This window comes from Neomonachus schauinslandi, chromosome X (genome assembly GCF_002201575.2).
Source record: "Neomonachus schauinslandi chromosome X, ASM220157v2, whole genome shotgun sequence".
Lineage (NCBI taxonomy): Eukaryota > Metazoa > Chordata > Mammalia > Carnivora > Phocidae > Neomonachus > Neomonachus schauinslandi.
Window position 1 is genome coordinate 4,021,192 of NC_058419.1, and position 15,345 is coordinate 4,036,536.

General features: G+C 51.8%; 1 protein-coding gene across 1 annotated transcript in view; it reads right to left on the bottom strand.

The window, feature by feature from the left end:
* Positions 1-278: 278 nt before the first annotated feature.
* MAMLD1 (mastermind like domain containing 1) overlaps positions 279-15,345 on the bottom strand; it is a 53,555-nt gene continuing 38,488 nt past the window's right edge. Inside the window, exons 4-5 of the mRNA XM_021683387.1 lie at positions 6,530-6,774; positions 279-319 (exon numbers count right to left, since the gene is read on the bottom strand). Of these exons, the coding sequence (XP_021539062.1) occupies positions 279-319; positions 6,530-6,774 (286 nt within the window). The remainder of the gene's footprint in view (positions 320-6,529; positions 6,775-15,345) is intronic.

Sequence of the window (15,345 nt, forward strand, 5' to 3'; positions counted from 1 at the left end):
TAAAAGCTGGCTTTCGATCGGGATCCTGCTGAAGCTTTCAATGTGGGGTCGATCCACCTTGCGTGCTGTTTAACTGAGTTGCAGACCTCCCTTCCCTCCCTTAGCGCTTTCAGAAACACTGACAGTGACTGCTTACTCTGGAGTGAGTTCTCACCCCTCACCCCTCACCCACCCCCCCCCCCCCCCCCCCCCCCCCCCCCTGCCCCTTTGCGAACAATGACCTTAACTGCTTACCTTGAAATTGACTCATCTGTTGGGCAATATACGCACGCTGCTGTTCAGGGGTCATTGCCGTAAGACCTGATCTCTGCTTCTCTCGCTAAACAGAAGATGAGAAAGACACGTTAGACAGGGGCTACCAAGAAAATTAGCCTTGGGATTGCTGTGTGGGGGCCCAGGACTTGGCTTTGGTGTAGCAGAAAGCATGAGTGAACACATCAACACACACTTGCATGCATGCCCCGCCCTCCCGAGCAAAATTCCACAGGTATAAACAAAAGTAGGATTCTGCACCTGGGTTAAAAAATCAACTGCGACAGCATAGGATGGGGCAGGAGAGACAGAGCTTAACAGCAAGAGCACACAGAGAAAAGGTTCAGGCATTTTGGATGTCCTTCTGCTCAGGATGGGTCAGCAGTGAAATGTGGCCACCAAAAGAGCAAATGTAACATTAGGCTGCATTAATAGAAGCAGAGTATGTCGAAGGAGGGAGGTGACAGTCCTGCACTCCTCTGCCTTGGCCAGACCATGTCTACAGTGCTGACAAGAGTCTGGGCGTGCCAGTCTCAGGGAGACCCAGATGGACTGGCTGCACTGCGAGGACACTAACTGATAGGGGTAGGGCTCGGACCCGGAACTGTGCAGACCACGAATGGCTGAGCAAACCAGGGATGCCGTGGATGGGGCAGAGCAGACTCTGGGCTATGTGGCAGTGGGTACCCAGACTCTGCAGGGCTGTCATGGGGAAAGGGCCCAGGCTTGTTCTGGGTGGTCCTGGCACGAACGGCAGGATGATCACACGGTCAGATAAATGCATTGTCTGCCACCCAGCATAGCCACTCGCTGCCAACTTCCCTTCATTCTCCTGCCTGGCTGGAGCATGGGCAACTGGGACGAGCTTCCTGTCTCCATCACAGGGGCAGCTGGTGGGCTGGGGGAGGAGCCAAGCTTCAGGGCCGCAGGCCCAGCACGGAGTCTGGGAGTGGCTCAAGGAGACAGCCAGCAGAGAACCAGACGAGGGCCCCACAGGCACGTCTTGCCCTGAGACCCTCAGCCATTCGGTGTCAGGTTGTGAGTGGGACCCAGGTCTGACTCCCAGTGCAGTGCTCACCCACTGCCATCTCTCTCCCCTTCTCAGGAAGCCTGCTCGATAGGGTGCTGACAACCAAGGCAGCTCCGTCAGGGAGGATCCCCCCACCTTAGTCCACTTGTTGAGCTGCATCCCCCCCAGATGCCAGAGGACTTGACCTATAACACGGGCTGCCTGGCAGGACCTGCATTTCTGCCCTCAGTGGGGCTGGTATGGGCTGGGCCGGTGGAGGGCTGGTGCCTGGGGAGAATGCTGGGCTCCCAGGCCTGCCAAGGCAGAGGACGGACCCAAGGCACGGGGCAGGCAGACGACACCAGAAGCCATTTCACTGTCCTGTCCTTAGCCTGCTTCCTATCTGGGTCCTTGCTCCCCTCCACTGGGGCCACGCCTCAGGCGGCCCATGGAGCTGGCCTTTTCCTGCTAGAACCTGGGGGGCCCGGGGCCAGCCCACCCGTGCTCGCTGTCCTGAACGGCCTGCTCTCATTCTTTCACATCCTCCTCAAGGTCTGCCCTGCTATGTCATTCCAGTTAGGGATCTGGCCACTGCGGAGCATGGGGGTCACCATGACCACCATGACCGCCCAAGACAGGAAGTGGGGCTTGGAAGCTAGCCTCTGCCTGCAACACTGGGGGCAGCCCTTTCACTTCCGTTCTTCCCTTGGACCCTTATGCCAGCCCTCAGAGATCTGGGCAGAAGATCTATGGCCCCAGCTTACCGATGTGACATCTGAGGCTCAGAAAGGTTAAATGACACAGCTTGGAAGTGCAATGTCTCCCAACTGCAGACCCAGTGCTCAGGCCTCTCTAGCCTCTTCAGCCCACTGCTTCTGGGGACCAGCTGCTTCTGGGGACTGGTTCCTGTGGCTGGCTGGGTCAACATCAACCCTAAATCCGTCCCCACCGTCTGCCCCATCAGTTTCCTCAAACACCGAAGCTGTACAAGGGTAGGGGGGTCGGGGCAGGTGGAGGCTACAGAGCACAACCAAAGAAAAAGCAGGGGAAGGGCGGAAGAGTCCAAAGGGAAGGCGGTAGAGAGGACAGACACCCCAAGGGCACAGGAAATAAAAGAGAAGGCTGGGCTGGGGCAGGGGTCAAAGGGTGGAGGAACTGGGTGGTGGTGGCCAGATGAAAGAGAGCGCTTCTCAAACAGTCTAGAGTTACAGGGACCAGGGGATGTTGGCTGGTGTTCATCCAAGGAAACACAGTAACCGAAGCTTCCCGAGTTTCAGGGAAACTCTGGTCAGCGGGATGGCTACAGAAACTCCCCGGTTCAAATGGCACGTTGACACCGGGCCCGCGGGGCTGGGCCTCCGGCATCCTGGGACACCGCCATCAAGCAGGAGTCTCTTCACTAGGCTGGGGCGTCCAGAGGCCCCGCAGCCCCCTGCTCCCGGCCTGGTCCTGTTGGCCCGGGCGCCTGGTCCTGTTGGCCCGGGCGGAGGAGGCCTCCCCAGGAGGCTGCTTCCTTTGTTTTGCAGACGGAGGCCCCCATCCTTTGTTCTGAATCAATGTGCTCCAAAGATAAGCCCCAAGAAAACAGTTGTTGCCTTTTGACACTGACAATTAGAATCGTTGGAAAATGGAGAAAACAGGAAATGACAAATGTTTTCAGTGACCAGGAGGAAGTGATGGCTGAAAGTTGCTGCTTGGTGACGGACACTTGTGAAGGATGGCTCAGGCAACCTGTGGCTCTGCCTAAGCATGGTTATGGAGCAGATCATCGAATGAGTCATTTTTCTAGGGCTGCAGTTGTCCTGGTGCTCAGTGCTCTTGCGCCAGGTGACACCGACTGGGCAGCATCAGGGGAGGGCTGTGTGAGCCCAGGTGTCCTTCCCCCATGGTGGTCACTGTGCTGGGCCTTGGCCATCAGGAAGTCTCCCAGAGAACTAAGGCCCCGGTTCTTCCCTGTCACCCCCCGTCCCGGTCCCGCTTGGCCAAGGTGCCACATTCACAGACAGGTCTCAGGCAGGACAGGCAATCCTGGAAGTTCTGGGGCCGCCCTTCTAGAAGCTTCGTGCTGATGCCCAGGAAGCTGCAAAGCCCTCACCCAACTCTGGGGGCTCATGGAAGGGCTAGTGCTTCATCTGTGTGTGCTAGGCCAGAGAGAGAGGGCTAAGAGGCTGGCCTGGACCCCACCACTGCCCCCCGACTCAGCTGAGCCTCACACAGCAGCCCCCACTAGAGGGCCGGCCGGAAGCTGCGTCGGCTTCTTCCTTCAGCCACCTCCTGTAAGCCTGGATGCTTCCTCTCCACTGCGGGGGAAGAAGGGTCTCCTCACAGATTTAGCCACTTAATCAGGCAGAGGAGGTTGGGAGAGGCAGAAGGGCAGATGACCAGCAGGATTCACACCCAGAAGCCTGCAAAGGGTTACGGGATGTCGGCCAGATTCAGACTGAAGTTATCCCCCCCATGGCCCCCAGGAGGAGAGCATTCTGACTCAGAAGGGGATTCCAAAGGAATAGCTCCTGGGGGGTGGCAGGGAATGGATTCAAGCTTTGTGCAGCACACTGAGGGTGGGGCGGGGGGAAGGAGAGCGGGAAGTGGGGGGATATTTTTCTACCTTTAGGTAACTAGGCTTCCTTTCCCAGCAGACCTGCCCCCTGAGTATCCCCACAGGGAGCCAGCCTGCCACACAGCAGAAGACACTCAGCTATCTTAAAGGTTCAAAGGTTAATGAGCTCTACTGTGCATGTTTGTTTATTACTCCACTAGGAAAAGCACCTTCTTTTGTAGTTTCTGGAAGCCAGATTTGGAAACAACTCACCCACCTTTCTGACTTACCCTTTGAAATGACAGGGAAGACAGCATTCTTGCTGGAGAGCATGAGATCAAGATTGGAATTCTTGGGGCTCTTACACCCATGAGGATGGGGACGCCTGAGACCCAGGGGCTCTGGCTCACCGGTAGCCTATGGATGAAGGGAATACAGACACTTCCATCGGGAGCCCTGTTGTGGGGGGCGGCGCTGATGCTCTTGGGCTCCGATTCTTCACCAGTATCCTTTGGAAGCCATAGGGGCTTCCTACAGTGAACGACAGGCGAGGTTCCTTGTTTCCTGGTCCCTCCTAACTCTCAATGCCCATGATTCAGTTTCTCCAGAAGGCCTCCAGAATGATGGGATTGAGGAGTGTGCCATCAAGCCACTTCTCCTCTCCGTCGACCGCTGAGGCCAAGATCTGGCCCTCTTGCGTTGCCTCTGCTCAATGTCCTTCCTGGCCCAGAGTGCACCCAGTGAGCTGTGGGCCTCAGTGGCTCTGGAGCCCTGGGAATGAACGTGCTCAAATACCAGATGGGAAGATGGGGTTTACTTAGCAGCCAGGTAAGTCCCTCTGTCAATCAGCGGACACACATTTCTTGGGGGATAGCGCTGGGCTTCTCATTCTTACGGAGCTTATGATGGAGGGGGAAGCTGACAAGATACAAGTAAATTAATCAAAGAAGATCACTTCAGATGGTGACACATCTAAAGAAAATTAGGGCAGAGTGAAGGGCTCAAGAGCGGGTGGGCAAGGCAGAAACCCTGAGGGTGTTCTGCTGGCGTCTTTCTGGGCCCTTCCGGGACCCTGGCGTAGGGGCCCTGGGGCCTTGCCCACTGAGAGGCTGGGGCTCTGGGGTCTGGACCAGTCTGAGGCTGACTAGGGGCTTCACAAAATCAGTGTCATCACCAGCAAAAAGCAGAGAGCTATAGGTCAGCTGTTTTACTCTCCAGTTTCTGTCTTTCTACTTGATCTCCCACTGTGTGAACTCTATTCTGATTCCTCCTCTGTCTCGGTTTCAGGGCGGCCTGGTCCCGGAAGGGCTTGGTCTAAATGCTGGGAATGATCCCGGGGCAGAGGAACCAAACATGTTTGCAGCTCGCCTTTCTTCTTCGCCTGCGGTGCCTGTGTCCTCCGTCTCACACTGAGTCCGGCCTTCCTGAGTCACCGGCTGAGCTGGTGCGACAGCCCGTCTCTCAAAGCCCCCGTGGAGCGCCCAACTTCCAAAGCTTCTTAGGAAAGGTTTGGGGGCCGAGCATCTGCCTGGCCCCCCTCCCCTGCTGGGCGGAAGGCGTTGCCTTGGGAAGGGACACAATAAGGCAGGGGAATAGGACTCTGAGGCAAGCTAGCTGGGGTCCCTGTCAACGTTGGACTCGTGAGGAAAGGGAAAGGCAGGGAAGACCAGGGTGGGACCCGATGACACCCGGAGTGGACCACGTCCCCATCCAGTTTTGCTAATTCTGTTTCCCTGGCAGCTTTGACCTGGACAAGATTTCTCCGGTTCCAGCTGGAGACTGAACCGATGAAGAGCACACTGAGCAAAGGGGCAAAGAGGGAGGCATCAATAGATCTTGAGCAGAAGGCTCTGCTTGTTCTTTCCAGCGGGGCCTGGCGGCCTAAGCAGAACAAGGCCGCGCGTACCAGAGCAGAATTTCCATTAAAGGCCAGAATCCCGGAGGCCCTTTCAGCCTGATGACCATCTTCTGATCACTATCACTTAGCAAATGCTCATTTCTCCAGTTTTTTTTCTGCAGACAGGGCAGACGTCCCATGCACGCTGCTATTTCATGCATCACCACTGATGTGACCCTTCAGGGCAAGTCAAGCCACTCCTTCTAGACTCCAGGGGACGATCAAAACTCACAGCCATCGTGGACCAGGCTTGGCTTGGCTTCCTTCTGCCTGCTCTCCTCCGGCTGCCAGTCCTCCAGTGGGGTGATCTGACTTCCCACTTCTAGGGTGCACGAGTCTTGGGTGGGGTCAGAGCACACCTTGGGGGTGCAGAGTCCACAGCGGAGCTTGTAGGAGAGGCACTTCCTGAGCACCCACTGGGCACAGAGCAGGCAGGCACTGGGGGAGGTCTGGAGGTGCAGAAGGCCCAGCCCCTGTCCCCCTTCGGGCTCACAGTCTGGCCGCAGGGACAGACAGACAGGGAAGGACCCAGGGTGCTGGAAGGCTTACCGCAGGGAGGGGGCAATTGCACCCGGGGGGACCCCCACTGATTTCCCTGCAGGTGAGGCTCAGGCGCCTGGAGCACTCTGCTTGCTTGGGTGGTCTCTTTGCCAAAGACTGGCCAGGACACAGTAGAGAAAGCACTAGAGATCCCTCCTAGGTGTACAGAGCTTTACGGGCTGTCACCTCCTGTGTTCCTCCCAACAACCCTGTGAGGCAGGCGGGCAGGCTGAGCAGGGGACTGCGCCCCGGTTGACAGATGAGAAAGCGAGGCTCGGGGGAAGTGACTTACCTACAGCGTCGCAGCTAGGCAGTGGCGGAGCGGGCACCTGCCTCCAGGCCTTCGGATCCCAGCCGCCCCAGGGCGCGGCCTCTGAGGTACTGTACGAGGAGGTGACTCGGGCCAGCTCGTGGGCAAACGAGCTGCTGGGCAGGAAGGACTCACTCCCCAGGGCCTGGCAGGATGGGGGCTGTCGCCCGAGGCTGACCTGGGGGGGCCTGGCTTCCCCAAGCTTGCAGGCTTTGTCTACATGGGTCTACAACAACCGATTGAACAATCCATCAGCTGCTTGGCCACAAAATGCTTCTGACTGATCTTGTCACTGCCATGACTGCCTGCCTAGCTGGGTCGTTTTTGGGTGCTGTGGTTATACACACCAGCTGGTCTGGGGCAACAGAACCAAACAGCTTTGCGGTCTTAATTGCCTTGGGTCACAAACTCCTTTGAGAATTCATTAAAAGCTATGGTCTCTCTCCACCGAAAAAAGCACTCCCAGTGGTGTTTCCCCTCTACCGGCCCACCAACGTTTTACATATAATTTCAGGGGTTTTCTGGACACTTCCTACCCATCCGTGGATCTCAGTTAGGGATCCTCTGCCTTGATCAGTCATTGTCTTGTTGGAAATGGGAAGGAAGCTAGGTCAGATAGCTGGTTCATCGGCAATGACCTTGACCAATCCCGATCCCTCCCATCCCCTTCCCGGCCCCCCCTTCCCCAACGGAGCACAGAGTTCTAAACTGGTTTGCAGGTTTGTGTGTGTAGAAATGCTGAGGAATCTGCAAAACCAAACGGTGAGTGCAAAACCAAACAGTCAAGTGTAAATCCCAATACAGCTGAGTCCTGAACTTGTAGCCCTCACTGTACTTCACTTTACCAGGGCCCCAAGGCTTTGGGACTTGGGTGTGTGTGGGACCTTTCCTTGCCGTCATGTTTTAGATGACAGGGATTTTGCTAGAAAGGAACCTATGACCCAAATTCTTTCAGCCAAAGGCAATTTAAAAACCTCACACTTGATAACCGGGCTCTTCCTTCTACAGGACACGGCCTCCTCCCTCTCACGCTGGACCACCTGGGCTGCGAGTCCTCATCCACGTCTCCTAGCGTCCCGGTAGAAAGGGAAATCTTTATCCCCCAAACTAAGTTAAACGGCTGGAATCAATTCAATTCATTGCAATAAACACTTACTAAGCACCGCCTGAGAACAAGTCCCTGCAATGGATGACAGGCCAGTAGGTATTTTGATGTCCCATTCGAAGTAACAGTAAAAATCGCCACCCCTGAATTTATCGAGCATTTGCTAGGTACCAGGCACTGACCCAAGTGCTTTCGACATTTGGTCTCACTCAGTCCTTTAAGCAGCTGTCTACGAGGCAGGAGCTATATGGTCCATATTTTATAGATGAAGACACTGAGGCCAGAGAGGTTAACTAAGTTGCCCAAAGTCACGCAGCTAGTTAGTATGAGAGCAGGATGCAAACTTGGGTTTGCCTGGTTCCCAAGCCCACACGTGGTTTGCCATGGAGTGTGTGTGTGTGTTCAGTGGTTAGCTTACCAAATTGCAAAACGAGTTTTGAAATGTAGAAACTCTTGAAACGCACCATTTAGAAAAGTTCAGGCAAAGCGTTACGAGGGGGCTCCAGACAAATTCCTAAGAACAAATTATAAATACTTAAAGAGGGGATTGGAAAGACAATCAAACTACCTGGAGGGTTTCAGAGAGTACACTAATCCCCCAGACAGATACAAAATCAAAAAACAACACAAAATATCCTTTGCAAGTAAACTCAGTGCACTTGGGAAAGAAAACTTCCTCGCCATTCTGACGGTATCCAGACTGTGCAGGGAGCCCAGCGCCCCTCCTCTTGGGGTGGGTCATCCCTACAGAGCGGAGCTCACTGGCCCTGGGCAGCGTCAGTTTGTCCTTGGAGCAAAGTCATCCGGGACTCCAGCAGAAACGGCGCTTTCTACAATTGACAATTCTTTGTGCCCGCATACCTAGCTCCTTGATCATTTTAAACGCTATTTTATAGCCACATTGGAGTTTTTACAATCCCCAAATGCAGATATTACTAGAGCTCTGATTGCCCACCCACTCCATGATGCCACAACCTCAAAGCAATGAATAGGGCTTATTTGGAGGGAACTGAAGCACTTTAAGCTTTTGCTCAGGAATCCCTGGTAGCTTCATGGGACTTACAGGGTATTGGTGATGGGTCAAGAAACAGGACCGCCCCATCAGCGTTAACATACGCTTGCAGTGCCTCCGTAGTCCAGCAGGCGCAACAATCTGCAGATGGCACGTGGACATTACCAGCAGCGGAGGACGCCCCAACACCGTGGGCAGTTCTATCTGGAGCCACTCATTCAAGGGGAGCAGAATGGGAGCAGCACTTGGCGAACCAATGCAATCCCCAGTTGAAAAATGAAATAAATAAAATAGATGAGATTCAATCTGCACTCTGACTGACTAGGCGCTTTATAACCGATGCTCATGCATCTTCTCTGTTTTATTTACTTTGGGGGAAGAAAAAACCCTGCTTATCACACACCCTATAAATGTGAGGCCCAACTTTCAAGGAAAAGGCTGTGAGGGACATCTTCAACTCCCCGAGGTTTCCAAACGTAAGGTAAATCCATCTCTTTTTTTGGTACCACTGAAAAGCTCAGAAAAGCAAGTCAATTAACAATTACCCGTGGGCACGGTCACTAGCTCTTAGACTGGCTGGTTCCACATGAGTCCAAATTTCGCAGAAGTAGACCATGGGATGGATAGCGTCTGATAGTCGTAGCGCCTCATTTCACAGAACTCACATCCACTCAGTTCCCTGGGTCTGGGCCTTCCATGCTTGCCCGAGAGCTTGATGGACTGAGGTTGGCCAAGGGTCCCTCCCCACTGAAAAATCCGCCAATGGCTTGCAGCTGCCTAGGGATGCAAGCACAGCCTGCTAAATTCTGTTCTTTGGGCTGTCCATAAGCTTGGCCTCCCGTCCTCACAGCAGCACCAAGAGCCGGGTTTCATGTTCCATACTGTCATGTTCTCTGCCCTCCAGTTATGCCAGTCTCAGCTCATCAAAGGCCACCATGTGTGTTCAGCCCTCTGAGCTGGTGCCCCTTGATTCACCCAGCCTGGAATGCACTTTCTCCCTCTTTTCACTCTGGGACTCCCGCACGTCTTTTGAGATCCAGCTCCTCTACCCTGACCTTACTCCGTTAGGAGCTTGGCGTGATGAGCTGGGCACTCGGGAGATGGTAATCTGGTGAGGACTGTGCTAGCCTCTCTCCAGGATGAACGTTAATGATAAACAGAGCCTCACCCCTCATTTAAGCACATCTATTCATCCCTTTTCAACACTGTTGCGTTAATGAAACCCATCGATAGAATAGAGTGGGATTGTAACCACACTGTACAAATAACCTCAGCTAACAAGGAAGCAGAGGTACATTTACCCAGGACACACAGTGGCAAGGGGAGGGGGGTACAGACCTGGATCTGATTTACAGAGTGGCTAAGACCCAAGCAACTCCTGGGTTTGGAAGTCCAGAGGCTCCTTCCCTGCACCCGAAGAGGAACAGTCCAAGGTGTCCTCTTCGTTTACACTGGAGTAACTCCACCTCCTTGGCTATTCTGTGACATCACTGTAGCTCGAATGGGCTCTGGGTCATGAAGCGAAGGTTATGACGAACCCCCATAAACGTTCAGCGGCTTTGCAAGAAGTGGATGGCTGTTCTAACTCTATAAATTATTGACTAGATCAGATATCGGTCCAGTCTTCTCCACCATGGAGCTTCGGAAGGAGGTGTATGTGTATTCACAAGGTTATGGTTGTGTACTGTAATTCCACTGGCTTCTGGGAGCTTGCAGATTCCTAGACTGAATCATCCAGCAGTTCAGGCAAGGAACCTTGAGCCCCTTTCTTTCTTTTTCTCTGACCTCTACTAACCGTGTGACAGAGGTGAGCAGAGAAAGCCCAAGAGAAGAAACTGGAGACTTGGCACATATGACAGAGATTCTCAGAGCCCAGGGTCCTTCAGGGCTGAGCCGACTTCAGAAGCCAGCTCGTCGTTCAAAGTCACAGGTGAGACGAATGTACTAGGGTACTGAATGTTATCCAGATAACCCAAAGAGGTCAAGACAGAGCTGTGGAAGAAGCTGAATCTTGGGGCAAACTGGTGAATGTCCCTACATGTCAAACAGAAGTGACAGGAGACAATTTTGTAAATCTGAAGTAATGCATTGGGAAGACAGGAAAAATGTAATGTGAGTTAGACTTCTTGGCTTTTTGCTTGCCATTGCCCTACTTGGCCAAAGTGCAGAAGGCATTTCAATCTATCACAACCAGGTGTTTATTAATAATAATACAAGAAAGCTATACAAGTCAAGTCTCAGATTTTGTAAGGAATAAAATCCCAGAAGCTCTACAGGCAGCATTGTCCAACAGAACTTTCTGAGAGGATGTTGAATCATCCTCCCAGAAAGAAAAGAGTGTTCTCCCTACCTACGTTGTCCAACATAGTAGCATTGGCCACATGTGGCAACTGAGCACTTGAAATGTGGCTAGTGCAAATGGAAAACCGAATTCTTAACTTTATTTATTTTAATTGATTTAAATTGATTTAAATAGCCCCATGGGGTTGCTGGCTGAGTACCGGAGAGCACAGCTCTTTGGCATAGGGGCTAAGAGGGCATACAGGCCCTGGAGAGAGGTCTGGGCTGGAACCATGGACTTGTCACTTCATAGCTATGTCATTGTGAGGAAGTTACGAACTCTTCTGTGCCTCAACTTCCTCATCTGTAAAAGAGATGTCGTAGCTGTACATTATTCATAGTGTCGTAGGGGTTATGAAGATGACTTGAGTGAACACCTGTTCATGCCTGTTGCATGCACTCTCTGAAGATTAGCTAGTGGTAGTCTTCATTACCAATAATGCCTCTGCCATGTATTGAGCAACTTGCCCAAGGTCATTCATTAGTAAATGCCAGAGCCTGGACTAGAACCCAGAGGTTCTCTGACTTCAAAGCCCACGACCTGAGTTTTGCATGATCAAATTGCCCACCTGAAACCTTTGCTATTATAATAAGCACACCAGCAGGGAGAAGATTCTGGAAGGCTGCCAGGGTTCCACAGCTGTGGAATGGCTGCTGGGTTGGCTACTGTGTGACCCACGTGTTCTTTTTGCAACAGCTGTATCCTAAAATTAGGAGAAATCCGAGTTGGGGTATTTTTGTTATGACCAGGTGGTACAGGGGGTGGGAGGGAGCTAGGGCTCACTGAGGACATTCTGCCAAGAACTCTAGGGTAGCACCAACCCCACCCGCCGGGTGGAGCTTTCCCGTAAATTTGCATTTTGTTAAAGTGTCCTTGGAGCAGGGTATTCCCTATGCAAGAGCTGGAAGAGTTTGAGGTTTTCTGGGATTTTTCCCTTTATAAATGTATATAATTTAACTTCAATTTTTTGAAGTTTAAATGTCTGGGGCTGACCAAAACTGATGGAGTCCCAAATCAAATTCACTTGGTCAAATCAAGTCCTCAGACTTGGAATTTAGATTAAGTTCAACTGGTAAACAGCTACTTTGCTGAGAGAACACAAAAAGGCAAAATCAATAATGTATACATCAATTACAGAATGAAGGAATAAATATCTTTTCTGCAGCATGAATCCCAATGGGTAGGCAGGTGGCCTGTGAATCACCCAGGCTAGAGACCGGGATGCCCCTCGGGGGCTCCCACAGCACCAGGCGCAGAGCACGTCGGCAATCCTCTGCTGATATTTCGGCGGGCCATTTTCTGTGGGGCCCTTTTGTAGTGTGGCCAGTGCTGTGCCTGATGTCAGTAAGGCTGGGTGATTAGATAGGAAAGCTGTGCTTGGTCAGGCTAGGTGGGCCCCTGGGAATCATCCCAGGAGCAAGGTGAGGTCAAGAGCACTGCTGTGGAGGACGTCAAGGGCTGGGTAAAGGGGGAGGGCATCAAGGCTTTCTGGAATCCAGAGCCTCGGCAGCCAGAAGAGGCCTGTGGCATGAGTTGCTCTGAAGCTTCTGGAAAGTTCCTAGGGCCTCAGGATGATGACAGTGATGGTAACACCTACCATGTGCTGAGCGTGTACAGTGTGCCAGGCACTGAATTAAATGCCACAGTTTCATGTAATCCCCTTTAATTCCCAAGGCAACCCTGAAAGATGGGTACCATTACTATTCCTCATTTTATAGGGAGGAAAATAAGGTTCCGAGAAACGAAGTAACTTGCTCCAAGTCCACAGTAGGTAAGGGGCAGAACTGGAAGCCAAACTTGGGTCTGAACTACTCCCAAGTTCAGGCTCTTAATTACAAATACTAAAAATGTAATGTTCAGAGCCTACCCCTTATGCTTCTGCGTGCCCACATTCTTTCCCCAGCACTGTACCTGCTGGCTACAGTGAGCACTGCTGACAGGCCCCAGGGCGCCAAAGGAGCCATCCAACTAACCATCACATTCGGGCAACCGAGGAAGGGAGCGGCAGGATTTCCTTTGGAGACTTCCGGATTTAGACCGCCGATTTAATGCAAGCATCTAACTTCGCTCCCTCCCAGAGCCCCACTAAAAGTGCGGTAAGGGTTTTGTTTTGTTTTTAAAGACACAATCCCACAAGGATAAGAACAACAGGAGAGAAGACAACAGCACCGTAGTTTCCCAAGTTAAAGAATAGCTAGAACGAAGGTTAACTGACTACACAGCCCGAATCACAAGACATCAGAGGGGAAGGTGGAAAAGTAGCTTGGTCTGGATGGCTGAATCTCCATCGGGCTCAGGAACAGGGGCCCCAAGTTGCCTCTGGAAGGGAGATGAAGTGGATGGAGGGGGCCAACGTAATGGGGTAGAGCCTGGATCCCCTCCCCCACTCTACGTCCGTGAGGATCTGCCTCTCCTCGGCCATGGCAGAGATCTGGCTTGATCATTTGCTGCTGCTGAATTCCTGCTCTGCCTTCTAGATCCTGCTCCCTGGATCAGCTGAGGACGCCCACTTCACCCCACAAAGGTGTCCTGTGTTGACCTACGCCTGGAGGCTGGAGGACCTGGAGGCAGGCTGTGGCAAGCTCGAAAGCCATAGTTCTTCTGGGTGTGTCCAGTACCATGCCCATGACCCTGTCAGGCATCCCGGTGGTGGTGGGCTCTATACGTGCCCCAGTCCATTGTGCCTTGGGCCACCGACTTCCCTAAAAGGGGAGCTGGGGGCGGACAGTGACCAGGACTACTCAGCTTCCCTTCTGGAAGCCTGCAGCTGATAGTGGCTCTTTGCTGCGTACGCATCTAGCTTGTGCTCACCGCTCAGTTCTTCCAAATGAAGCAACTGCTTGTTTAAGAGTTCATTCATAAGTGGTGAAACTATATAGAAATGCAAGAGAATGATTATGTCGGAATCAGGAGAGTGGTCGCCTCTGCAGGGAGGAGAGGCTGGGATCACAAGAGGCATATGGGGGTCGACTCGGGGAGGGGGCAACATTCTATTTCTCAACATAATTGGTGGTGACACAGGGTTTCACTTTACACTTTTTCTTTAAACTGGACATATAGGCCTTGCACACTTTTCGGCATCTGTGCTATATTGCACAATAAAAGAAAAAGCTATATACAAAGCTGGGTGCCAATAATGTGAAATATATATTTCTGCATAGAAAAAATAGTGAGGGGTGCTTGAGGAGCTCCAGTCGGGTAAGCATCTGACTCTTGATTTTGGCTCAGGTCATGATCTCAGGGTTATGAGATCGAGGCCCAAGTTGGGCTCTGTGCTGGGCGTGGAGCCTGTTTAAGATTCTCTCTCCCGGGGCGCCTGGGTGGCTCAGTTGGTTGAGCGACTGCCTTGGGCTCAGGTCATGATCCTGGAGTCCCGGGATGGAGTCCCGCATCGGGCTCCCTACTCAGCAGGGAGTCTGCTTCTCCCTCTGACCCTCCTCCCTCTCATGCTCTCTCTCTACCATTCTCTCTCTCTCTCAATAAATAAATAAAAAAGTCTTAAAAAAAAAAAGATTCTCTCTCCCTCTCCTTCAGCCCCTCCCCTTGCTCTCTCTCTCTCTCTGTCAAATAAATAAATACATCTTTAAAAAAAAAGAAAAAAGAATGAAATGCTGTATTGCAACATGTTAACAGTGGTTACTCCTGGCTTATTTATATATCATATATTTATATATTTTAGTATCCCATGGAGTTTGTTTTCTCTATACTTGCCTGCACTTTCCAAGTTTACTACAAAGATTACTCTTGTAATCAAGAGATTGGAAAATGACAAGGTCCCCATCTAAAATTGAAACTAGTGAGGATCAACACAAAACAGATGGGAGGAGCCATCTGTGGAAACCTATGCAGACAATAGCTACCGAAAGAGATTGGAGCTCGAAGTTTACCAAGGGGCCTAGGGCGTATTCCTAGAGTTGGCTCTTGGAAGTCAGGAGAGTCACTATCTCTGGGAAGTGGGAGGGGTACACAGAAGGCTTCTAAGATATTTTGAATGTTCTATTTCTTAACCTGGTTGGTGGATCCATGGCTATTGGCCTTACTATCATATGCTTTATATGCTCTTCTGTACATATTATATGGATTTAAGAGAACCAGGATTAGAAAAAAACAGGAATCATGTAAACAGAAAATACAGTGCTATGTCGAAGGAACAACTCAAATTCATAAAAAATCATCAGTTTATAGGTTAAGAAAAAGTCGCTTTGGAATTTCAATCTTACTTTGTGCAAGTAGGTATTCTAACCACAAATGAATCCACGCTTTCCTACTATACAACTTTCTCACGACTGCTTGGCTGGTCTCCTTCCTTCCCAACCTTTATCATTCTCTACTTTCCTTTT